Source organism: Procambarus clarkii, chromosome 42 (genome assembly GCF_040958095.1).
Source record: "Procambarus clarkii isolate CNS0578487 chromosome 42, FALCON_Pclarkii_2.0, whole genome shotgun sequence".
Lineage (NCBI taxonomy): Eukaryota > Metazoa > Arthropoda > Malacostraca > Decapoda > Cambaridae > Procambarus > Procambarus clarkii.
In genome coordinates, this window is record NC_091191.1 from 22,555,762 (window position 1) to 22,582,696 (window position 26,935).

Consider the following 26,935-nt stretch of genomic DNA (forward strand, 5'->3'; position numbering starts at 1 on the left):
GGCCCCTTCCGTTCGGGATTGCTTTTCTAAGGCTCTTTTCCTGTTGGTATTGGCCTCAGGGAGGTCGGGTTGGCAAGCTTCATGCTCTCCTCCGGCGCCGCCGAGGTTTCTGCTCTTTCGTTCCTGGTGATTGTTATGTTCGTTTGCAGCAGTCTCCCTCTTTTCTGGTGAAGACTGAGACAGCTGCGTTCCGGAGGGGGGGCGTGGGTTATTGATGCTTCGTTGGTCAGGCCGGAGGTGCATCATGTGTTGTGTCCGGTTGCGGCTCTCCGCCGTTATTTACGCGCCACGGCTTCAGTTGCCGGGGATGCGCTCTGGATTGATCTGGTTTCTGTTCTTCCCTGTTCCCAGGCTCGGGTGTCTCAGGTTGTCTGCAGGGTTATTAAGTGTAGCCAGCCTGCATTTTTTCCCCGGGCCCACGACGTTCATAAATTTACTGCTTTGTCAGCTGTCTTTGGCAACATGTCTTGGGTGGACATTCGGGCCCGGGGTTTTTGGAGATCGAACAGGGTCCTGGCCGCTCGCTACCTGGTGAATGTCCCTGACAGCCTCGTCGGGCCTGCGTTGTTTTGGGTCGGCGGTTGCAGCCAGTTGTCTCGACGTCACGTTGAGGAGGTGTGGACGGCCCACCACCCGGGTAAGTCCCTGGTTTTTCCTTATCTTTGGGTAGTTAGCTCCGGGGAGCCGAAGGGGCTCCCCCCAGAAAACCAGCGTTGAATGTAATGAAACGCCATTTTCTGGGTGAGTCCCGGAGGCTCCCCGGCATCCCTCCCTCCCTCTGGTCAGCAGTGTTTTTCGCGTTTTTGACATCCAGCCTAAGAACTAATGGTTGGGTTGCCGACGGTGGGGTCTGGGGCTCCCTCCTTCCCCCTCCTGGGGAGGGGGGGGGGTTTGCGCAGACGGCGGCGCGACGACATGATGACGTCATGATGGTTATATAATTTTCACTTGGGGAGTTCTGTCCACCTGTTTGGTCTTTGGTCGCAATAGTTTACCAGAATAGGGGTTTGTTTTGGGGTGCCTACCTTTCTGGGTGCCTATCCCGGTCGATGACAGACATAGAATGCTCCCAATCATACGGGGGTCTCTATAGGCATAGTCTCTATAGACATGCTCCTCGTGCCTCTCCAGAGGGGGCCAGGTTCTGGCTCATGGTTCCCGGTAGGCAAGAACTCCATGCATTGACTGATGCCAGAAAGTTATATATATCCATTCAGCCTGGATAGCTCCGGGAAGCTTCCGGGACTCACCCAGAAAATGGTGTTTCATTACATTCAACGCTGGTTTTTTGCCTTTCTAGAGAATGCAATTTAAGCTTTGTCAATCTTTCTTCATATGACAGGTTTCTAATTTGGGGGATTAACTTTGTCATCCTACACTGGATGCATTCTAGTGAATTTACATCCATTCTATAGTACTACGACCAAAACTGAACTGCATAATCTAAATGGGGCCTAACCGGAGCAAGATATAGCTGAAGAACAACACCAGGTGTCTTATTAGTAATGCTTCAGTTAATAAATTCCAGTATCTTATTTGCCTTATTACGAACATTTATGTATTGATTTTTTGGTTTTAAATTCTTACTAATCATAACTTCCAGATCCCTATCAATTTGACTTCGCAATCTCACCACCATCTGGCTCGTATCTTGTAACACTTATCACCATTACCTAGCCTGAAAACCTTACATTTATCTGCATTAAACTGCATCTTCCAATCTTTTGACAATTTCAAAACACTATTAAGATCGTCTTAAAGTGATAACGAATCTTTTTCCATGTTTATTTCTCTCTCGATTTTTGTATCATCTGCAAATTTGCAAATGTTGCTACTCAAACCTGAATCTAAATCATTTATATATATTATGAATAACAGAGGTCAGTGGACACTCTTGCCTGACTCTAATGATTTATTAAATATGGTAGACAATGGCTCACAAAGCTCCTCTTTGCATTTTTCAAGCACTCTGACAAGCACTTCCTCTGGCCTTGGGGTATTGTTTGGCTTGAGTTTCACTATTTGTTTAATAACATCCCCCTGGTAACTGCTAAACCAGTCAACCTGCCCTCTCCCCACCTACACAAACTTGTTCGGCTGAAGGCATAATGTTAAGTTCCTCTTTAGTAAATACAGAGATAAACTATTTATTAAACATACCACTCATCTCTTCGTCGTTATCAGTTACCTGACCTTGCCAAGCTGTGCCCTGGCAACAGCACCATGCCATCAGATGAGAAATGTGGTATGTTTCACCGCACTCTGTAAAACATTAAATATCTCAAGATAATTAAGTGATATGCTGATGGAACAATAATCACAGACTGATGGATACAGACAACCACATGCTTTACAAACCTCCCTCGGGGCAGAGGCCCGTTGGATAACTTGTTGTGTTCGTATATGCGGTCCATCATCCTAAAAATTTAAGGAAAAAGTTGACAAGTTCATAGCATAAATTAGACAATACAGTATTTTGATTGTACTCACCAATATGAGAAGTCTTATCCACTTGCTATCTTGATTATCATCATTGATGGATCATTTTTATTTATATGGAAGAGGTGGTGGTAGTGGATGTTGCTGGTGTTGGGTTGATTGAAGTGGTGATTAATGGTGATGAGGTAACCTCAGATGTTGAAACATTTGGGTCAACATGTGAGGAGTTAGGTGCAGGCAATGTAATGCGAGCTTTCTTGGAAGCCTTTGCAAAAGACTCTTTAATATATATATATGTTTCATTCCTTTTGATCTTGTTTTCAGAAACTTCATATACAAATTGTACAGGCTGATCATGTCCTTATTTTCAAACTCACTGCTACTCGTTTCCATAAATGCCAGAATGCCTTCAAAATATTGCTGAACTTTTCTGGGGGAAGCCCCTTCGGCTCCCCTGAGCTATCCGGGCTGATATGACTGTATTAGACCGTGGCATCAAAGCGAAGAGAGTTCCTAGGCCTAACAGGGATCACAAGCCAGAACCTGATCCCCTCAGAGAGGCGCGAGGAGCAATGGCCTATAGAAACCCCGCATGTAGCTGGAAGTATTCTATGTCTGCCGTCGACTGGGTCTGGCACCCAAAAAGGTAGGCGCCCCAAAACAAACCCTATGTAGTTAAAATATTACGACTGAAAGCTGAACTGTTGGACAGAACTCCCACAAACGAAAAACAAGCAAACACGCACGACGTCATCACCATCACCGCTGTCTGCGCAGGTTTTCCCTCCCTAGGAGGGGAAGTCCAAGACCCGTACCGGCTATCCACACCCCAGTTCTAAGGCAGGATATAAAAAAAAAACAGTGTTGAATGTAATTAAACTGCAGTTTCTTGGTGAGACCCAGAGGCTTTCCAGGGCTAACCGGGCTGATATGAATGTATTAGACCCTGGCATCAGTCACTATGCATAAGTTCTAGGCCTACCACAAGCCACAAGCTACCACAAGCTACCACAAGCTTGTGGAGATCACAAGCCAGAACCTGATCCCCTCAGCAAGGCACAAGGAGCAATGGCCTATAGAAACCTTCATGTGGTTGGAAGCCTTCAATATTTGCCATCGACTGGGTCAGGCACCCAGAAAAGTAAGCATCCCAATACAAACCCCTCTTCTGGTTAAGAAATTGCTACGAAAAGCCGAACTATTGGACAGAACTCCCCAAACAAAAACGAGCAAACGAGCATGATGTCGCCGCGCAGCTCATCTGCGCAGCTCCCCCCTTCCCAGGAGGGGGAGGGGGAGCCCCAGACCCCTCACGACAGCTACCCAAAACCCAAGTTCTGAGGCTGGATGTCAAAAACACACGAAAAACTGCTGACCAGAGGAAGGGAGGGTTGCTGGGGAGCCTCCAGGTCTCTCCCAGAAAATGGCGTTTCATTACATTCAATGCTGGTTTTCTGGGGGAAAATCCCTATGGCTCCCTGGAGCTACTTTCCTAAAGACAAAAAACCAAGAGGGACTTACCCAGGAGGAGGGTGTTGCTCACCCCTCAACGTGAAGTTCAGACAACTAGCTGCACCCGCCGACCCAAGGCGACATAGGCCAGACTAGGCCCAGGTAACGGGCAGCCAGGACCTTGTTTAACCGGCAAAAACCCCGTGCTCGAATGTCAGCCCAAGGCATGTTACCCAAGACGGCAGCAAGCGCAGCAAACTTACGAATATCGTGTGCACGGGGATAGACCGCAGGCTGGCTGGTTCAAATAACCCTGCGGATGACCTGGGAGACCCGAACCCTGGAACAGGGAATAAGGGAAACCGGATCAACCCAAAGCGCGTCCATGGTCACGGAGGCTGTGGCGCGCAAATAACAGCAGAGAGTTGCAACTGAACACAACACACGATGCACCCCCGGCCTAACCAACCAAGTATCAACAACCCAAGGACCCCTCCAGAAAGCAGCAGTCTCATTCTTCGGCAGAAAAGAAGGAGACGGCTGCAAAACGAACAAACCTATCACCAGGACCAAAAGAGCAGAAACCCCTGCGCCAGAGGAGAGCACGAAGCTCCCCGATCCGACCCCCAGAGGCCAATGCCAACAAGAAAAGAGCCTTGGATAAACACTCCAGAACCGAAGGGGCCACAACAAACCGAGGAGGAGAGGAGAGATAAGAGAGCACCGGATTCAAGGGCCAGGATGGCTCAAGCGGCGCATGAGCAGGCCGGAAGTAAAACAACGCATGAGACAGATTGTGAAGCGGCGCAGAAGTAACATCATTACCGAAAGCAAGCTGCAGCAGCTCTACCAGCTCCGCACGATACGAGGCGACAATATTTGGCATAAGATGACGGTCCTGAAACAACATGAAAGGAAGGACAAGACAACCCTATCAGAAAAACAACTTCATACTGCCACCGAGACGAAGCACGTAGGTGGTACACCATCAATGAACCCACCTGCTCACCATACAAGTGATGATAAACTGGAGTCAGAAAAACCAGACGCGAAAACTCAAGGAGAAAATCAAACCAGCCACGTAGCGGACCGGACCGATCTGCTGAAAGAGACGGAGCCACAGGAGAACCCCCGGGTTCGAACAGGGGAATCAGGGGAGTCAATTGGGGAGGGAGGGTCTCTTCTGTCTGTGCCTTTTGGAGCTGGTTGCTTCGGGTAGCTCTTCTTCTGAGTTTTCGGGGTTTGGCTCTCCATGCAGTTTACGTTCAGGGAGTGTCCAACGTCCTTGCTGACAGTCTCACTTGATTCATATCTCTCTGCACAGAGTGGACCGTCGATACCGATTACTTCCTCTGGCTTTGCCGAATGTAGAGGCACCCAGACGTCAACCTCTTCATGTCAGAAGGGTCTCAGCTTCAGCTCCTTTATGCAGAGCTGTTACCCAACTGCAAGACTCCCCCCCTGCAATGGACGTTTTTTGGTTGGATTGGTCGAGGAAGGGGTGCATTTAGCTCTTTTTTCCTCGTCCAACTGTTGCTCCAGGTTCTTGCACGTCTTAAGTACAAAGGTTCAGGGGGAGAGGGATTCTTCTGGCTCCTTGGTGGCTGGCCCAGCCTTGTTTTCATGGGGGATCTTGCACGTTGTCCGAACCACAGGCAGTTTTCCACAGCTCCGCCTTTATCAAAATGTTGGGAGAGTGACTTACCTAGCTGGTTCGGCTTTCTCTTCTGCCTTATGCGTCTGGACCTGACACTTATTGGCATTTGTATGATGGTAAGGTGGCTGGTTGAATGATGTCCCACCTGCAATCTTCTTCTCAGCAACAGTATGAAGTTTCTTGGCAGTATTTTTGCCATTTCTGACACCATTTCTTTCACCATTTCCTCTGTCGTTTTCCTTCCGTTTCCGACAGGGTTGTTTTGCCTCTTCTTTCTTTCTTGGCCTTTTCTCAATCGGCATCTTATGCCAAATACTGTCACTTCCTACCACACTTCCTAAGTGTGGCTTTGGCCGAGCCACTTCAGCTCGCATTCAGGGTTGACTACTCTTCAGTCCCGTTCCACAAGCTTACTTATGCATTGTTACACCTCCGGCCTGCTCATTCCCCACCTTAGCCCGCGTGGTCCGTGGACTGGGTTCTTTCTTTTCTTTCTTCTGATTGGTTGATGGTGGCCCCTTTGGTCCGGGATTGTTTCTGGAAATTTCTGATTTTCCTTGTTTTGGCCTCTGGTTTTTAAGTAGGGGAGCATCATGCTCTGCTCCGGCACCGGGGGTTTTGTTCTTTTGGTCCTGGTGGTTGTTTTGTTCATTTGCAGCCTGCTCTTTCTTTTCTGGCGAAGAATGAGTCGGCTGGCTTCTAGAGGGGTCCTTTGATTGTAGGGGATTGGTTGGTTTGGCGAAGGCTGCATCATGTGTTGTGTCCATTGGTAGCTTTACGCCGCTACCTGCGAGCCACCGATTCTGTCTGGGTGGATTCTTTTTAGGTTTATCCGATTTCCCTGGTTCCCGGTTCCATCCCACATGTTTTTCAGGTTGTCTGCAGTGTCATCAAAGCTAGCCAGCCTGCGGTCTACCCTCATGCTCATGATGTTCGGAAGTACACCGCTTTGTCAGCTGTGTTTGGTAACATGTCTTGAGCCAATATTCTGTCACAGGAGTTTTGGAAGTCTAACAAGGTCTTGGCCGCCAGGTATCTAGTTAACATTCCTGATCCTCTGCAGCCTTTAGTTGTCCTGTGGCATCTGCCGCGATAGTCGTTGGTCTCCTGGTAGTCATCATCACACGACCAAATAATAGTCCAGGACAGACCGAAACATTGTCACTTCTCCATTTTCTGAGTTATGGTTTGGTCATCACATCGCCTTCAAGTTGAATGATATCTGTGGTGCTTCCGCCTCCCTGGTAAGTCCCCAGTTTTTTCCGTTCTCTGTGGGGTAGTTTGCTTCAGGGAGCCAATGGAGCGTTCCCCAGAAAACCAGCATTGAATGTAATGAAACACCAGTTTCTAGGTGAGCCCCAGGCTCCCTGAAACCCTCCTTTCCCTATTAGGTCGGCGGCTTTTCATCCTTCCAGAACTGACTGGTGGCCCCTTTTCCCCTTCCCTCTTCTGCCAATGAGGGGGGAAGTGGAGTTAACTAGTGGGGGCAGGTTTGATGAAGGTTTGGTTGTTTGTTTTCTTGTTCGGGGAGTTCTTTTGACATTTTGAGGGGACTAATCTTGTTTTTCAATCATGCAGTAGTCTGTTTTGATTTGCCTACCTTTCTGCGTGCTTCTCTGGTTGATGGCAAGATGATTAACTTTAAATGTAAAGTGTTCTTGTTCCATTGCTCCCTGCACCTCACTAAGGGGGCAAGGTTCTGGCACGTTGACCCCTGTAGGCAACAAGAACTCTGCAGCTGCTGACTCCAAGTAGTATGGCACTTAATCAGTAAGCTAGCTTCATAGAGCCTCCAGAACTCACCCAGAAACTGGCATTTCATTACATTCAATGCTGGTTTTCTTTCCATTTGTGGCAGCTTCTTTCCCTGCAAGTGCATTTTAAGGTCCCAGTTGGTGGTCAAGATTTACCTCATTCATTTAGGTTTTCTATTGTCTCGTCTTCCTCTGGCTGGCAGATTTGCTTTGGTTCCTGCTCCAGGATTTGGACCATTCTTCCAAGATGTACCCTAACTCTCTTGTGTGTTGGTCATTTTCACCGAATTGGCTGTGATTTCTGGACCTCATTTTCAACTGGCTGCCACACAATCCTTTGCCGGGGCAAGTGGCATTTTTGACTGGAAAAAAGGTTGGCTTTGTATTTCATGTTTTTCTGGAGAGTTCTTCCTTTAAGGCAATAAATTTTGTCTTGTATGCACCAGCTTTACTGTATGATATGGGTGCATATCATGCCCTAGTATTTTTATTGTGATGATTGTTGCAAGGGTAACAAGGCAAGCATCAGGTTGGCATAGGTTCTCCAAATATCTTTCATTCAAGAGCTTTTGTTGGGCTGTAGCAAGAGATCTTGGGCCTTCAGTGTTGCCTCCCCTTCCCCTCACCTCCTCTTCTGCTCCCACTACAGATGCTGTGCCTAATCTGGTTGCATCGCTTTTATGAAATGTTTTGATGGACATTTATGCTGCTTGCCAGACTTGTTGTGTTGAGTCCAGGTAATTTAGTGTTCAGGATCCTTGGGCTCTTGGATGAAGTAGATGTTCCTCAAATTTCCTTGGTCAGAGAGATCTCTCTTCTCAGTTGTGAACTCATTCCAGAATGCATGAGCTCCTGCTCAAGAGGCCTTGCTATGACAATGTAAATCCTGGAACAACCCAGGACAGGATGAATTCAAAAGGAGTCTTCTCTAAAGAGGAATTGAAAATCTCAGAGTACATAACTGTAGTGGTGCACAGTCTTCAGTAGCAACTCCAGGAAAGGAAACCCTGAAATAAGTGCAGAAGAGATGCAGATACAAAGGGATACTCAATGAAATTTGCCAACATGCTCATGAAACATTAGTGTGTATCACTAGTACTAGGATTGAAGTTTGAATGGAAGACTAGCCCACTTATCTGAACCAATAAAGCTACAGTCTCTGGCAGGAGCCAAGATGATGTTTGGTAGGAATGAATTGATGTTTTCAAGTTTTGTATATTATTATTTTCCAAATGTTTTTAAGAATGTTGTTGTGCTTTGTGACTTTCAGTGCCTCACATGCTCCTTTTCCTCTTTGTAGGGGCATGGCATAATCATTGGAATGGTTCTCTCTCAGTGGGAAGAGATAGTCACAGTAGTCTAACAAGCTGAATGTGATCTTACATGTGATTGTAAGAACTTACATGCGTTGACATGCTGGAAGCTATTTTTCTATTCCCAATTCGCTCTGAGTATAATATATAGTGGCTTTGTATAATATATATTAATATATATTATGTGCCTATGAGTACTCCACTGTATCATGTGTCTAATATATGCATGTTATATAAACAAAACTAATAATTATTATTATTGAAGGTGAAGGAAAAACCCAATACATGAGTAATATTAAACCAAAATTTCAGATGAAACTTGCATCACTTATCAAGGTGTTGGCAAATATTGTTTGACAGCACCCTGATAAAGAATGCAAGTTTCATCTGAAAATTTGGTTTAATATTACACTTACACATGTATTGGGTCTTTCCTTTTCCTACATTAAAACACTTTGTAAGTGTAGTAGGTATCTCCCTTATTATTATTGTTCTAGTTTAATTGTCCTTGCAGTATTGATGATGGTGATGAATTACCAAGTATTACCAGAACTTCAAAGATGAGTGGCAGTTCAAGAATACGTGAGCTACAGCAGAGTGCAGGATCTATGAATCATCCTGTAAGTAAAGACAAAATATTCTAAATATTTTTACCTTATCTGGAGAAGGATCATTAACTATTTATTGAGAAGTTTTATTAAAATTCTTCTCAAGATTATTGTTGGAATCATTAACATAACCTTTGCATACAATTATGTACTGCAACATTATAATGATACAGTTTGAAATTGACAGAACAAACTATATGAAGTAATGCCGAATTTTTGGAGGGCCTGAACTGTGGCTCCCTTTATCTTTGCATTTGCTAATATCTTTATATATAATAGATATCTTTGCTGAAATATCTCCATGTATACAAGTCTCATCAGTCCCAGGAGTCCTTAAAAGTGTGGCAGAGACCAGAGCCAAAACCTGGTTCACTCAAGGAGATGCAAGGTGCAGAGGATTATTACAATCCTCACCAATAACACATCTAGAAAGGTTCACAGAGAAACAAAAATTGAAAAAGCAAACAACTTTGCAAATGATCCCACCAGTAGTTAGTTCAGACGCTCTTAGTTACAGCTGTCACCAGCACCCTGGTAACTGTTGGCTTTTATATCAACAACGCTCAATTTTTCGCCTTATGTTGTCTATGTGGACCATTCTTGGAGTCGCCTAGCCTCTCGGGTCCCAGTTATTTCTAGTTAAATGTTGGCCATCCTTTGGACTGGTCGTGGTGGGGATTCTTATATCTCTTGCCCTCAGTCTGGCTATTGCTCCAGGTCCTGGTGTGATTGGAGTCAAACTAGGGAGGGTGATCCTTCTGGCTCCTTGGTGGCTGGCCCAGCCTTGGTTTCAGGCACTGCTTGCTCAGTGTCTGAACTCAGGCATTTTTCTGTGGCTCCATCTCTATCAGAGGTGTCGGCATAGTGACGTACGTCACTGGTTTGACCTCCACTTTATGGTGATCAGGATTAAGTGAAAAGAGCTTTGGAGGCGCTTCATGTACCTGCTTGATACCTGCTTGATGGGGTTCTGGGAGTTCTTCTACTCCCCAAGCTCGGCCCGAGGCCAGGCTTGACTCGTGAGAGCTTGGTCCACCTGGACCAAGCAAACATCACACTTTACTGCCATGCCGATCGTCCGCGCAGCCCTCCCCGCCCAGAGAGGGGGAGGGGGGAGCCCCGGACCTACTGCGCCGGCTGCCAAGCTTCAGTTCGTAAGCTAATGTCAACCGGGATAGACGCTTCTCTGGCCTCAGTTTCCTAAGCGGTGTTTACCTTGTGTGGCGTTCACTGCCGTGTGTTGTGTTGTGCAGTGGCCAGGAGTACCTTGTCAATGCCTGGGCTGCATGCACTTAGGGGCTTCCTTCCCTAAGCGCCCTGTGAGTACTGCCTTTGTGTGACAGGGTTATCTTCCCTGGGGCGTTCAGGAACCATTCCCGTAGAGGTTCTTGCTGCTCGGCATTTGCCTCGCCCTTGGGGCCAGCTGGGGCTTGGGGCCCTTGTTTGGCCCTGAGTAGGGATTGGTATTGTACTGGTTTGGGCGTCAAGGTGTTGCGCGACCTGCCACCTAAGCGGCAACCGGTTCCTGTTGCCTCTGGAGACGGTGTACTTTTCCGGGGGTTTTCTTTTGTTTTTATTTTCAATTGCCTGGTGGGGGTCTGCCCAGTGTGGCTATAGTTCCACTGGTAGTGTTTGGTGGCCCTCTGCTAGGCCCCATGATTGTACACATCGCAGGGGTTTTCAGTGCTATCCTCTACCCTCTTGTTATTTTTGGGTTTCTTAACCGGTTAGCAACACCTTGCCCGGGCTTCCCGTAGCAGTCAGCCTACGGGCCCTGGAAACCCCTGTCTGGGCTCGGTAGACCATTGAATGTGTCTTCCGGGTTCCAACCCGTCTTTTACGGGATCGTTGGTTGCTGTGCCCTTGTTTCCGGGTGACAGTCGCCACTTTTACCTCCGTCATGCTGCCTGTTGGGTCACTGACACCTTGACCCGGAGTCTTGCGAGAGAGATTCTCTGCTTGTTCTCCAGTACTCTCCTGATGTTATTACTGTTCAGAGTACAGGCAGCATCCGTGTTGCAAGCTAGGTTAGGTTGCTGCAACACGCTAGGTTAGTTTTCCACTCGAATGCCCAGAGGCCGCCCCGTTTTGGTTAGGTGCTGTTCGCTCCTTTTCCTCCCTGTTCCCGGCTCCGGGCCGCCTGCGGGTTTCGGGGTCGGGGCGGGGTTTAGTTGGGGCCGAGACTCGGGCGGTTTTCGGGGGCTGCCCCGTTCGGGTTGGGGGATGGTGTTTTTCGAGCCTGTTCCTCCTGCCAAGGCTTCTGGGTCTTACCAGCGACCCTTTCTTGCTGCCTTTCCCATGGACTCTTCCTTTTCTTTAAGGCCAGAGGGCTTGGAGGACAGCTCTGCCCCGGGGCCTCTGTTGCTGGTTCCCGGGGCTGTGGGGGATGCCTGCTAGCAGTTCTGGGGCGGTTTGCCCCTGCCTGGGTTTTCTGCTTTTGGGCGGAGTTTTTTGCCCATCCAGTCTGCTTGCTTCCCACTTTTGCTGGCGTGTTTTCGTATCTTTAGCGTCAATCACAGCCCTCTGTTCTGGCGGCCATTTTCTTCTGCTGGTTTCCCGGCGTGGCCACCAGGGCGGCGTTGCAGTTTGTTTACATGGGCCTGGGTGTGCGAGCGAGCTTCTTGGGTGAGTTTTTACCTTTTTTCAGGGGTTTTATTCTCCTGTTGTCATTTCTTTGCTTTTCTGGTGTTTTCTGCCTGTTTCCTGTTCCTCTGGGAACGTTTGAGTGTTGATTTTACACCGGGTTTTCCATTTTGTCTGTTTTGGGTTTGGGCTCAGTGTCCCTGGCTGTTTTGCTTGCTCCCACACCTTGTCCCTCGGTTTTCGGTCTGGTTTGACCGTTTCCCTGGGGGTTCTGTCTGGGGCTGTGCTTTGCCTTTCTGTGGTGTTTCTCCGCCAGCAAATGTGGTGGTTTGGGCTCCCCCTGGTTCGATTCCCGGTTCCTTTGGGTTCTTTGGTTTCGTTCCGGAGGTTTCTTCCTCTTGGGCCCCCATTGTGGGTTCAGGGAGCTTTGTTTTCTCGTGTGTGACCCGGTTCTGCCTTCTGGAATTCCGGGGCCTTCCTGGCATGCAGACTGATCTTTTTGGGTCTTGGCACATGTTGTGGTCATGCTGGGACTTGAAGGTTTTGTTGTTGAGGTGGGCCTTTTGATGCAGTTTTGTGCCTTCTTCGCCTGGCTGGCATGGTACTCTCTGCCCACTGGTCGGTGGCTTGTAAATTTCTTTTCAAGTGTATGTGTGTGTGTACACATGTACATGTGCACATGTGTATGTGCATACACACGTGTGTGTAACATACCTTGTGTGTATGTGTATATGTATACAGTACAACCTCGATTCAACGTACTATATGGGACCGACCCCAGTTGGAGCGTTGGATTCGTTGCAAGAGGTGACCTTCAGGAGGCATTTGCGTCAGTGTCTTTATTTTTCTTGTAGACAATAAAAATGCATTATCATATTATATACTGTACCTATATATTATTACTCTACTAAAAAATACTGTTACATTTGTTATTTACCTTATTGTTGGAGTTAAGTCCATCTTGAAGTCTCATGGAGTTGTGAATGCTGTACAGTAAATACAAACTGTAGTGTATTATGCCGTTAACACTGTGTTGAGTAGTTCTGTTGTATGTTGAGTACTACAATAAAGTTTATGAAAACTATTGTACACTAAAATTACTGCAACTTTAATTTTAACACTATATTTTGATTTGTCAAGAGGCTGGAGTGTTCATTCCGCGACTTTGTTGGACATATCGGCACAATCAAGGAACATCCGTGCACCATGTTGGCTCCAAATGCACTCATTGTGTCAGTGATGGCTGACTGGTGGGTGGATGGGCAGGCAGGGAGGCAGGCAGTGAGGCAGGCAGTGAGGCAGGCAGTGAGGCAGGCAGTGAGGCAGGCAGGCAGGCAGGCAGGCAGGCAGGCAGGCAGGCAGGCAGGGAGGGAGGGAGGGAGGGAGGGAGGGAGGGAGGGAGGGAGGGAGGGAGGCAGGCAGGCAGGGAGGCAGGCAGGGAGGGAGGCAAGCAAGCAAGCAAGCAAGCAGGCAGAGAGGGAGGCAGGCAGGCAGGCAGGCAGGCAGGCAGGCAGGCAGGCAGGCAGGCAGAGGCTGGGAGGGAGGGAGGGAGGCAGGCAGAGGCTGGGAGGGAGTCAGGGAAGGAGAGGATGGAGATGGATTGATGGAAGGATGGAGGGAGGGATGGAAGGATGGATGATTTGAGGGAGGTTGAGTTGAGCAGTGTGTGTGTGTGTGTGTGTGTATAGGCTGTAGGGGTGGGGGTGGGGGAGGTGTGTCGGTGGTGGTGAAGGGACTCGGTGATAACCCTAACTCATTGACCCAGTTAACTTTTTTTTAACTTGATTTGTTTCTTCAATTCTGGATGGATGGAGGGAGAAAGGGGATGGATGGAGAGAGGGAGGGACGAAGAGAGGGAGGGAAGGATGGATGGAGAGAGGGATGGAGGGAGGGATGGAGAGAGGGAGGCAGGGGGGGATGGAGAGGGAGAGGGAGGGAGGGAGGGCTGGAGAGAGGGAGGGAAGGAGGGAGGGGGGATGGAGAGGGAGAGAGAGGGATGGAGAGAGCAAGGGAGGGATGGAGAGAACAAGGGAGGGAGGGATGGAGAGAGAGAGGGAGGGAGGGATGGAGAGAGGGAGGGAGGGAGGGCTGGAGGAGGAGGGAAGGATGGAGAGAGGGAGGGAGGGGGGATGGAGAGAGCGAGGGAGGGATGGAGAGAGCGAGGGAGGGATGGAGAGAGCGAGGGAGGGATGGAGGGAGGGAGGGATGGATGGAGAGAGGGAGGGAGGGATGGAGGGAGAGAGAGAGAGGGAGGGAGGGAGGGAGGGAGGGATGAATGGAGAGAGGGAGGGAGGGAGGGAGGGAGAGAGAGTGGGAGGGATGGAGAGAGGGAGGGATGGAGGGAGGGAGGTATGGAGGGAGAGAGAGAGGGAGGGAGGGATGAAACAAGCATGGGGTGTGTACAGGGATTAGACCCGTCCACTTACGCTGGAGTTGTTCCAATAACATACAGTAATATCTCAAATAGCAGATGTCTATCATATTACAGTATATTTTCGGTTTTATTTAGTTTAGTTTAATTAGGATAATAAAAAGCTATTAAAACACTGGTTTTAGAAATTATTTATTAATATGAAACTTTTAACCCTTAATCTGCGCAACGCGCCTGCAGGCTCGCGTCTGGTTTGCGCAACGCGCCTCCAGGTATTTTGATTTTTCACGTTCCATTCAAAACTGGCGCGCGGTGACGCGGGTATGGTATGGGTGGGTGGGGGCCCCAGTGATCGTCCGCCATCTTAAAAAAAAATCCCAGCATGCCCTGCGGCCGTGGGGAGCCTCAGTTTCACGGCAGCAACCATGTCTGACGCATCCTCTACGAGCTCCCGCTCCACGGTGACCCGCGGTCATGGAAAACGACTCTCTGAGGAGGAAATACACGATATTTTGTATGATGACGGTGCTCTGGATGATGACCTGGACTATGATCCAGATAAAGACCTAACTCAGAGATCTGATACGAGTGAGGAAGAGACAGAATTGGAAGATGTGGCGAGTGTGTGGGGTACTCGTGCCTCGCCGCCCTGGGTCAACACCGTTATCATCACCACCATCATGTATGTCCCCAGACGCTAGTAGTTTATTCAGTGATAGTACATGTGACGAATCTTTCTCGGGCTTCAGTGACATTGGCTCCGATACGAGTAGTGTGGACGACCCGAGTACGAGCAAAGACAGCCTTGTTCCATCGCCTGTGTTCAACCGGTACATGTCGCGTGATAGGTATCTCTTGATTCTCAGGTGCCTGCATTTCGAGAATAATGCAAATGAGGACAGACACGACAGACTGTGGAAAGTACGGAAGATGTTCAGTGACATGAGAGGGAAGTTCAGGGATTATTTTGTACCTGGACAGAATGTGGTTATTGACGAGTCGCTTGTACTGTTCAAGGGGCGACTGGCATTCAAACAGTACATTCCATCAAAGCGGCACCGATTTGGACTGAAGTTTTTTGTGCTATGCGACTGTGAGACTGGTATTGTCTTGGACATGATATTATATTCTGGTACAGACGTCGACATACCGGCTCAAGATGAACACGGGTTCTCTGGCAGTGTTGTAAAAACCCTGATGGAACCGTTGCTGAACAAGGGGCATGTACTGTACACCGACAACTATTACACCAGCCCCTTATTGACCAGATACCTCCTTGCCCACAACACCGGCGTATGTGGCACTGTGAAGAGCCATAGGAAGGAAATGCCAGTGTTCGGTATAGCTATAGCCGTGGGCGAGTGCCAGCTGCGCAAGTGTGACAATACGCTGTCAGTGCGGTGGAAGGACAGACGCGAGGTGAATATGCTGAGTACGATTCACACCGGTGCCATGTTGGACAGTGGGAAAGTCCACTTTCAGACACGCAACACCGTGTATAAGCCAGACTGTGTCATAGACTATAACGTGAACATGCGCCTCGTCGATAAGTGTGACATGATGCTTGGTGGAGTGGAGTGCGTGCGCAAGTCTGTGAAGTGGACTAAAAAGTTCTTCTTCCACCTGATGGATGTTGCAGTGCTCAACTGCTTCAATATGTACTTAGTAAAATCTGGCAGGAGACCGTCTATACGTACATTCAGTGCTGGTGTTGTGTCACAGCTGCTAGTAAAGTATGGCAAGGAGGGTTCTGTTGTACCGCGCGGAGTGCAAGCAACAATGCCACATGCAACTCCAGACAGATTGAGGGGTAATGAGAACTTCGGAGTACATATGCTCGAGTATATGCCAGGCACAGCATCACGGGAGAAGGGTAAACGTGCGTGTATAGTATGCAGGAACACTACCCGCAGAGAACAGAAACGAAGATGTATCAGCACCTGGTGCGTGGAGTGCAAGGTGCCACTCTGCCCCGTTGGCTGTTTCTCAGCATATCACACACTCGCGGAGTACTGAGTGTGTTTATGGTGTGTGTATATAGTGTGTGATACTGTACAGTGTGTATATAAAGTGTAAATATAAATTTATTTGGCATGATACATTGGAAATTGTGCAGGATAAGTGAAGTTGTTTGTGATGCACGTAACACAGTGTCTACGGACAGTACGGATGTTGTACTGCGATATTATAGTGTACGTGTTCATTATACATTGGATTGGCACATAAAAACAATGAAAATGTATTGGGAAATGTGCGCAATAAATGAACAAAAATATATTCGCGGCAACTCGCGCGCCCCGCCCCGAGCGCCCCACCGCCTCTGAGAGCTTACACCACGGGCGCACGGGGAATGATGACGTCACGCCCCAACTTCCGGACCCCATAGCACCCAAAGTAAGTACAATTTCGAATTTTTTTTTACATACCCATACTCAGGGAAGGGTTTTTGACACTTTAAAAAGAAAAAAGAATTTTTTCCAGAGAATTTATTTCCTGCGCACTGCGGGGGTGTCACATTTGGAGGCGACGCAGTTAGGGGGTTAAAAGTCATGGGTCACTGAACTATGACGACACACAGACGAAAGTGAGTGAAACCTCACTGTAAAGTGAGGTTTACAGTACAGTATTCTCTTATCTGTCCACCCTCACTCATTTTGTTTCATCACAGAAAATGTCTATAAGGAGATTTTACCACATGTAGCTAGTGTGACGGGAAAGTGTAGGAGTGTAGATGTTCGGCAGTCCTCCTAATGGCAGGTGTTAATGCCTGTCACATTTACAAAAAAAAAAGATACTGCTTGGCTGTTGTCTGTGGTAGAGTAAGGGAAAACACGCAAAACACGTTGTATGAACAATGAAACTTTAATTAACTGGAAAGCAAATTTAAAAACAAAGACAATCCCTTGGCTATGTTCAGTACAAACAAACAAGTCATAAAAATTAAGAACAGGGATAAATTATTCTAGGAATAATATAAAGACAAAATGACATAAACAGGTGCTAAGAATATGGCGCTAGCTGAGAAACATCCACCTGATACACAGCATATATCAGTTAGTTGTTCACTGCTTGAGAGCACAAGGATATTCTGACTTCAATGGCTGGTTCAAGCCCAGACATCGACTCAGGTAGAGGGCGCTGAGGTGTAGAAGTGCAGGTGTGCAGTCGGCGAGTCACCAATCAGGAGCAGGCAGGCTGGGAAGGGTAGTTGGCTGGTTGATGACGAGCCAGTGTGGAGTAGGGGGGGGGGAGTCTTGGGTACGTTTGCCTCCTGGTCAAAACGTTTTGTGCTACTGGTAGACGTATCTTGAAGGTAATATCTTATTGTTGTATAATATACATAACTTGATGTAGAGAAGAGCAGGTTCAATCTCTCTTGAAAGAGATTATCGTCACAACTCTCCCCCGAAGCCTGCGCTTATGGGTGAAGTTACGTTTTCAGGTGGTAGAGTGGTAGGTGGAGCTGTCTCTACCTCATAGACTGGAGAGGGCGTCTGCTATGATGTTGTCAGAACCTTTGATGTAGAAGATCTGCAGGTTGAAATTCTGCAAATATAAAGCCCATCGTAGAAGTTGTTGATTGGTGAATTGGGCTTGCTGCAAGAAGCGTAGGGGATTGTGGTCCGAGTAGATGGTGGTAGATCGAGCACCTTGCAGGTACTTGCAGGTATGATTCAAAGTGCTGCAAGTTCAGGACGATGGAGAGTAGTTCCTTTTCGATAGTGCTGTAATTCTTCTGGTGTGGTTTTAACTTGTAGCTGTAGTAGCTAACGGGTAGAACATCCTCGCCTCGTTGTTGCATCAGGATGCCCCCGATGCCGGTACCACTGGCGTCGACATGGAGGATGAATGGCTTCGTGATATCTGGCGAGGCGAGAATAGGATTAGAACAGAGCAGGGATTTAAGTTTTTCAAAAGCAATGGTTTGCTGAATGGTCCAATGATACCGTTGCTTGGGGCTGGTTAAAGTGATCAATGGTGTCGCCACCTTACTAAAATTCTTCACAAACCTACGGTAGTAGGAGGCAAGACCAAGGAAGCGCAGGAGCTGCTTCCTGGTGGTAGGCTGTGGGTAATGCTGGATGGCTTGGGTATGTATGTTTAACGGAGCTATGCTGCCACTCCCTATCTCATGACCAAGATAACGCACATTACCTTTGGCAAAGGTGGACTTGCCCAAGTTGATGGTGAGGCCGGCTGTCAAGAGCTTGGCAAACAATCGTTGCAGCTGGAGCAGATATTCGCTCCAGGTGTTGGTTGCCACAACGGTGTCATCCAAGTAGGCGTAGGTGTTATCTAAACCCTGGATGACACAGTTGACAGCTCGCTGGAAGGTGGCCGGGGCATTACATAGTCCAAATGGAAGGCGTTCATATCTGTAAAGGCCAAAGGGAGAGGTAAAGGCAGATATTTCCTTAGCTCGCTCTGTCAAACATACTTGGTAGTATCCCTTGAGTAAGTCTAGTTTGGACAAATACCGAGCATTACCAATGGCGTCAAGGATGTCATCTATTCTAGGTAATGGATAAGCATCCTTGATAGTCACAAGATTCAATTTCCGGTAATCGGTACACAACCTCACTTTACCTTGTGGTTTCGGCACCAAGATGCAAGGTGAAGCCCAAGGAGACTCACAAGGGGTGGCCAGCCCATGATCCAGGAGGTACTGTACCTCAGCACGCATGACTTCCTTTTTGCTCAGGCTGATTCTGTAGAAAGGTTGACGAATCGGCCGGGTGTCAGGGAGTAGCTGGATGTCGTGCTGAACCACATTACACTCCTGTGGATCATCGCTGAACAACTTCTGATGTTCCTTGAAGATTCTGATGAGAGGAGCACTATTACTGTCCTGCAAATAGGTATGATGATCATTAAGGATTTCCGAGTTGGAAGGCACTGACTCAGTGTTAGTGCTTTCAGGAGGAGAAGCAGGGAAGGTCTCACTGTGGAGGTATGGACCTTTAAAGGTGGATAATTATGCCAACACAGTAGGGGGAGTACCTTGATACTGCTTCAGGAGGTTGACGTGGCACAACTGGGTCTTCCGCCGCCTATCTGGAGTCTCAAGAACGTAGTTGTGATTGTTTCTGCACTCCTTGATACGGTAAGGTCCTGAAAACTTGTTTTGCAATGGAGAACCTGGGATAGGAAAATATGCCAACACGAAGTCTCCTGGTTTAAATTTCCTTAGTTTGCTGCGTTGGTCAAAATGAGTCTTCATCCTCTCCTGAGCTTTCAATAGATTGTCATTAGCAAATTTACGTACTCTCTCTAGAATGTGTTTTAAGTTTTGAAAAAACTGGGGCACATTCTGACGGTCACTGAAGGTGGCATTACGTAGAGAGTCTTTGAAAGCTTTAAGAGGAGTACGGTACTTACATCCGTAGAGCATCTCATAAGGAGATACTCCTAGAGACTCACTGGGGAGACTTCTGAAAATGTACATAATGAGGTCAAGTTGTTTATCCCAGTCCTTCAAGGTTTCATTGCCAAATTTCTTTAGGAGTGCTTTAATAGTCTGATGACTACGTTCAAGAGAACCCTGTGAAGCAGGATGATAGGGGCTGGAGAGTACCTGTGTGATGTTGAACTTTTCCAGTGTCTTCTTGAAGAGATCACTGGTGAAGTTGGTGCCACAGTCACTTTGAACCTCTCTTGGAAATCCATACTGGGTGAAGATCTTCATTAGTTGTTTCACCACAGTAGCAGCCGTAATGTTCTTTACTGGAACTGCTATGGGGAATCTGGTGGTAGGACACAGGATAGTTAGTATATAGGTGTTGCCAGAACTGGTCCGGGGTAAAGGACCAACACAGTCTATGATAAGTCTGTGGAAAGGTTCCACAGGCACCTGAATAGGAGTCAATGGGGCCTGGGGAATAGAGATGTTAGGTTTACCTGCCATCTGACATGTATGACACTGTTGCACGTAACTTTTGACGTCTTTAACCATACCTGGCCAGTAGTAGTCTTGTCTGATTCCGTGGTAGGTTTTGTTAAAACCATAGTGAGAAAGAGCTCCGTGGGCCAGGTGTAGAATATCGGGCCGTAGGCTGGTGGGAACCACTAGTTGTTCAACATTTGCCCAATCGTCGTCCTCCTTCAGCTTACTGGGTCTGTACCTGCGGTAGAGCAACTGATTCTCTAGGAACAACCCAGGGATACTGTCAGGTTGAGTCTCAGCCTGGAAGAATAATGGTGTTAATGATTGATCCTCCCTCTGTAACTTACGGAACTCCAAACTAGTAAGATTCGGTGGTAGATTCTGAGGGTCTTGAGGGACAGCGGTTGCAGTATAGTCAGCTGGTTGTGGGCGTGCAGCTTGTGCACGGGTGGTCACCAAAACCGGAGGAGAAACTTCATCACTTTCTTGGACCTCTGCTGAAACATACTTAAAGATGGGATTGTCCTCTACAGAGTTACACACCTGGGGTTTGTCCATAATGATCAGGTTGGACGGTTGCAGATCTTCTGCCAAGTCGTTGCCCAGGAGAAGTTGCACTTCAGACATGGGAAAAGGCTTTTCCCTGATGGCGACTTGGACTTCACCGGTCACAAAAGGACAATCCAGGTGGACTCTGGCAAGTGGATACGGAGTGGTAGCAGTGAGGTCAGTGATAAGGACGGTTTCCCAGTGTAGATGATGTTAGGCACAGCTGATTTCAATATTATTGACTGAATAGCCGCTGTGTCCCTCAAGATCTTCAATTTGAAACGTCCCTCCGAATCTGTACCATTGGTAGAGACACTTCCAGGATACAGGTGTTTGCTGAAGAGAGAAAGATCATTAACAGGAACACCAACATTCATCACAGGCTTACCGGACTTAGGAGGAGTCGGTTTGGGTTTAGTTGTTTCATTGCCTCTGTATTGAGCTTTCCCACATCTATCTATGGTATGTCCATAGAGTTTGCAATACTTACAGTACAATTGAGAACTCGCTTGATCGGCACTCACTTTATCATAACTATACCAATACTTCTTACTGGGAGGTGGTTCTGGTGTAAGCCAGTGGATGAGGCTGTAGGTGTCAGCTGACTTCGCACATCTGATGTAGTCGGTTTCCTCTTTGTCTGCTAAATATAAACGGACGGAAGGGGGGAACACGTCTCAAGAATTCCTCAACTAGCATGAGGTTGACGAGTTCTGAAAATGTAGAGACATGTGCTGCTTCCAGCCATTTCATGAAATATCTTTTCTTTGTATTGGCAAATTCTAGAAAGGTGGTGGTACTTGCCTTTAGATAATCACGGAATTTTCGTCTCTAGCTTTCAGTGGAGAGAAGGTAGGCGTCCAACACTGCTTGCTTCAGGGTCTGGTAGTCATTCTCATACGCTAAGGTACTGAGAGTAACTGCAGCTCTACCTGTAAGATGCACTCTGAGAAGGGTAGACCAATGATCTGCAGGCCAGCTAAGTTTTTTAGCTAGTGTCTCAAAAGTGGTGAAAAAGACATCAATCTCTGTCTCAACGAATGGTGGCATTAACTTACAGTACTTGCATAGGAGATATTGAAACTTACGGGAAGACTGGCGGTAGCTTGCTGGCACTGAGTGTGGTGTGTAGTCTCCAAAGCGAGTTCTTGTCGATGATATTCGAGAGCACTATCAGCTTGCTTTTTACTGTACTCCCGTTGGATTTCCAGGTCACATTTTCTTGCTTCAAGCTGCTCTCGCTCACAGAGTAGGGTAGCCTCTCGTTCACTTTCTTCTTTCCTCAGAGCAGCCTCTCGTTCTCTTTCTTCTTTCCTCAGGGCAGCCTCTCGTTCTCTGAGGGCCATCTTGCGTTCTTGTTCTTCCTTCCTGATTGCAGCCTCTCTTTCCCTTATCTGGAGAGCTTCTTTCTATTGCTCCCGCTCGAGCTTTGCAAGTTCGAGCTTGAGTTTTATAGTTGCCAGATCATGTTTATCTGCAATAGAATAATTTTCGTGAGTTTCTGAGTCAATCTTCCCTTCTTCTAAGAGGTGATCCATTATTAAATTGTGCAATTCATTTTTGTTGGCTCCATGGGGAACATCTAGTTGATACTCGTGTGCAAGAGTTTGTAATTCGGTCCTCTTGGCACGACTTAAGGTCCCTATTTCACCTGCTGGATCGTTACGGAAAGCTTGGAGACGAAACATGGTGAAAAATAGCAAATAAATGTACAAGGAATACTTGTGATATGGTAAGTGTCAGTAACATGATAACGTGGCAACTGGTAACTATCCTGTGGAATTTAATATTTAACATTTAATGTTAATTTTAGAATGGTAAATGATTAGTCAATCAAAATCGCAGGAAATCTTGTACCCGGTACTCAATGTAAGAGAGGGCAAGAAAATCCTACTAAATAAATGAAACCGAGTTTCTAAAACAAATGAAACATTTAATTGTTCCAAAAGTGAATAAGTAGTCCAAGAATGTAGGCATATCTTGCCGAGTCTCTATAGGACAGAAACAAGGATTTTCCCACTAAATGAAATATGATACTTACAGAATTAGCGAACTTTGTGCTCTGAAAAAAGAAAGCTAATTCCCTACCTAAGTAAATATCATCATCTCTGACCGACGTGTAGGGGTGCGAGTGTCAACTGGTGACGAGAACTGCTGCTCAGGTCCCAACTCAGCAACGTAGTCCGTGCTAGAGGAACTACCAGTATGGCCCTCTTTATCCTCCTTCGGTTGGATTGCAGAAGATAGGGTGCTTTGAACCGAAGACAAACCAAAGTACCAGGGTACCCAAAATGATGATCTGTCTGAGATGGAGAAATATCCTAGGGACAAAAGGTGGAAAACACGAGTAATAACACGGAGGGAGGGATGACCAATTAAGAAAATGACTGAGGCCTCCAGTCACCGTGTAATCCAAAGTTATCCAACACTCACAATATGCTACTCTCGGAATGCACAATACACACAGCATCATATAAATATTAAAAGTAATGAAAATATTGAAAAGTAACTGTATCAAAGTCAAGTACGCTTACCACAAATTGATGTTCTGGTACTAGTACCTGAGTGAAGCTCCTAAGATAGGCCGCCATTAAATGTGACGGGAAAGTGTAGGAGTGTAGATGTTCGGCAGTCCTCCTAATGGCTGGTGTCAATGCCTGTCACATTTACAAAAAAAAAAAAAGACTGCTTGGCTGTTGTCTATGGTAGAGTAAGGGAAGACACGCAAAACACATAGTATGAACAATGAAACTTTAATTAACTGGAAAGCAAATTTAAAAACAAAGACAATCCCTTGGCTATGTTCAGTACAAACAAACAAGTCATAAAAATTAAGAACAGGGATAAATTATTCTAGGAATAATATAAAGACAAAATGACATAAACAGGTGCTAAGAATATGGCGCTAGCTGAGAAACATCCACCTGATACACAGCATATATCAGTTAGTTGTTCACTGCTTGAAAGCACAAGGATATTCTGACTTCAATGGCTGGTTCAAGCCCAGACATCGACTCAGGTAGAGGGCGCTGAGGTGCAGAAGTGCAGGTGTGCAGTCGGCGAGTCACCAATCAGGAGCAGGCAGGCTGGGAAGGGTAGTTGGCTAGTTGATGACGAGCCAGTGTGGAGTAGGGGGGGGGGAGTCTTGGGTACGTTTGCCTCCTGGTCAAAAAGTTTTGTGCTACTGGTAGACGTATCTTGAAGGTAGCATCTTATTGTTGTATAATATACGTAACTTGATGTAGAGAAGAGCAGGCTCAATCTCTCTTGAAAGAGATTATCATCACACTAGGTAATCACGCTTCATCCTTTAAATTAATGTACAAAGATACGTGTGCCCCAAATCAGTGAACGAAAATCATGGAAACTCAGTTGTTCACTTGTGTGGGTCACTCTGGCTGGTGTTTGTGTGGACCATTCTGGCTGGTGTTTGTGTGGACCATTCTGGCTGGTGTTTGTGTGGACCATTCTGGCTGGTGTTTGTGTGGACCATTCTGGCTGGTGTTTGTGTGGACCATTCTGGCTGGTGTTTGTGTGGACCATTCTGGCTGGTGTTTGTGTGGGTCACTCTGGCTGGTGTTTGTGTGGACCATTTTGGCTGGTGTTTGTGTGGGTCACTCTGGCTGGTGTTTGTGTGGGTCACTCTGGCTGGTGTTTGTGTGGACCATTCTGGCTGGTGTTTGTGTGGATCACTCTGGCTGGTGTTTGTGTGGACCATTTTGGCTGGTGTTTGTGTGGGTCACTCTGGCTGGTGTTAATGTGGGTCACTCTGGCTGGTGTTTGTGTGGACCATTCTGGCTGGTGTTTGTGTGGGTCACTCTGGCTGGTGTTTGTGTGGGTCACTCTGGCTGGTGTTTGTGTGAGTCACTCTGGCTGGTGTTTGTGTGGGTCACTCTGGCTGGTGTTTGTGTGGGTCACTCTGGCTGGTGTTTGTGTGGACCATTCTGGCTGGTGTTTGTGTGGACCATTCTGGCTGGTGTTTGTGTGGGTCACTCTGGCTGGTGTTTGTGTGGGTCACTCTGGCTGGTGTTTGTGTGGGTCACTCTGGCTGGTGTTTGTGTGGACCATTCTGGCTGGTGTTTGTGTGGACCATTCTGGCTGGTGTTTGTGTGGACCATTCTGGCTGGTGCTTGTGTGGACCATTCTGGCTGGTGTTTGTGTGGACCATTCTGGCTGGTGTTTGTGTGGACCATTCTGGCTGGTGTTTGTGTGGACCATTCTGGCTGGTGTTTGTGTGGGTCACTCTGGCTGGTGTTTGTGTGGGTCACTCTGGCTGGTGTTTGTGTGGACCATTTTGGCTGGTGTTTGTGTGGGTCACTCTGGCTGGTGTTTGTGTGGGTAACTCTGGCTGGTGTTTGTGTGGACCATTCTGGCTGGTGTTTGTGTGGATCACTCTGGCTGGTGTTTGTGTGGACCATTTTGGCTGGTGTTTGTGTGGGTCACTCTGGCTGGTGTTTGTGTGGGTCACTCTGGCTGGTGTTTGTGTGGACCATTCTGGCTGGTGTTTGTGTGGGTCACTCTGGCTGGTGTTTGTGTGGGTCACTCTGGCTGGTGTTTGTGTGAGTCACTCTGGCTGGTGTTTGTGTGAGTCACTCTGGCTGGTGTTTGTGTGGGTCACTCTGGCTGGTGTTTGTGTGAGTCACTCTGGCTGGTGTTTGTGTGGGTCACTCTGGCTGGTGTTTGTGTGGGTCACTCTGGCTGGTGTTTGTGTGGACCATTCTGGCTGGTGTTTGTGTGGACCATTCTGGCTGGTGTTTGTGTGGGTCACTCTGGCTGGTGTTTGTGTGAGTCACTCTGGCTGGTGTTTGTGTGGGTCACTCTGGCTGGTGTTTGTGTGAGTCACTCTGGCTGGTGTTTGTGTGGGTCACTCTGGCTGGTGTTTGTGTGGGTCACTCTGGCTGGTGTTTGTGTGGACCATTCTGGCTGGTGTTTGTGTGGGTCACTCTGGCTGGTGTTTGTGTGGGTCACTCTGGCTGGTGTTTGTGTGGGTCACTCTGGCTGGTGTTTGTGTGAGTCACTCTGGCTGGTGTTTGTGTGGGTCACTCTGGCTGGTGTTTGTGTGGGTCACTCTGGCTGGTGTTTGTGTGGACCATTCTGGCTGGTGTTTGTGTGGACCATTCTGGCTGGTGTTTGTGTGGGTCACTCTGGCTGGTGTTTGTGTGGGTCACTCTGGCTGGTGTTTGTGTGGGTCACTCTGGCTGGTGTTTGTGTGGGTCACTCTGGCTGGTGTTTGTGTGGGTCACTCTGGCTGGTGTTTGTGTGGGTCACTCTGGCTGGTGTTTGTGTGGACCATTCTGGCTGGTGTTTGTGTGGACCATTCTGGCTGGTGTTTGTGTGGACCATTCTGGATGGTGTTTGGTTCATATGGTTCACTTGTGTGATCCAACTTCTTATGAAGGAATTATTAATTGTAATCTGTGATAGAATGAGAAAGTTTTTCACCACTCTGTGAACTCTGTCCAAAAATCGTAAGCTTGTGGACCACTTGTGGTCCACATGTGTGGTCCACTTGTGTGGTCCACTTGTGTGGTCCACTTGTGTGATCCAACTTGTCATATGAGAGAATTATTAATTGTAATCTGTGATAGAATGGGAAAGTTTTCCACCAGTCTGTGAACTCTGCCTGGACATTGTAAGCAAATCCGAACATCCATCGCTTCGGTGAACCATTGTTCGTCGAACCGGGTGAGTAAATTCGGCCTGAAAAGTGTGCGAACTAGCCGGAGATTCGTTGAATCAGGGTACATTGAATCGAGGTTGTACTGTATGTATGTGTATGTGTATATACATAATATGTATATATGTGTATGTGTGCTTTTTCTTTCGGAAGGGGCAATGTTCCCTTTTCTGTTGACGGGGCGCTGGGAGAGCAGCTTGCTCTGTTGACTCTCGGATGGTCCCACAGTTGGTGGGCGCTTTTTATTATCTTCCGGCCTCTGGTGGCAGAGGTCGATGGCTTCTTCCCCTTTGGGGGGTTCAGAGCTGGAGGGGTGGGCTTCTTCCCCTGCTCTTCGTCATGTCATCTTAGTGGGTGCGTTGGACGTGGTCGATCCGCCCCATCCTTCTGGGGTTCCCGTCTGCTCTTTGCAGACATGGGCCTGTCGAAGCTGTGGTTCTTCTGGACTTCTTCAGCCTGCGCCCTGGAATCTATGCCCTCATCGGAGGACTGTTGTCTCCTATCCGGCTTCTGTTGGGGCCGGGTGCCTGGATGGTGGCCCTGGACCTCCAAGTCAATTCTTAGCACGTTCCTCTCCAGTTTTCTGGGATTGGCACAGTTGCTGGTGGGGCTTCAGGCTTGCTGCTTTTGTTGCCTTCCCTATTTTGT

The 26,935-nt window shown here is 47.6% G+C and overlaps 1 protein-coding gene across 1 annotated transcript in view; it reads left to right on the forward strand.

Moving 5' to 3' along the window:
* Positions 1 to 26,935, forward strand: part of LOC123770247 (uncharacterized) — a 206,576-nt gene that overhangs the window by 140,500 nt on the left and 39,141 nt on the right. Inside the window, 1 exon segment of the mRNA XM_069339627.1 lies at positions 9,130 to 9,235. Coding sequence (XP_069195728.1) covers positions 9,130 to 9,235 — 106 coding nt within the window.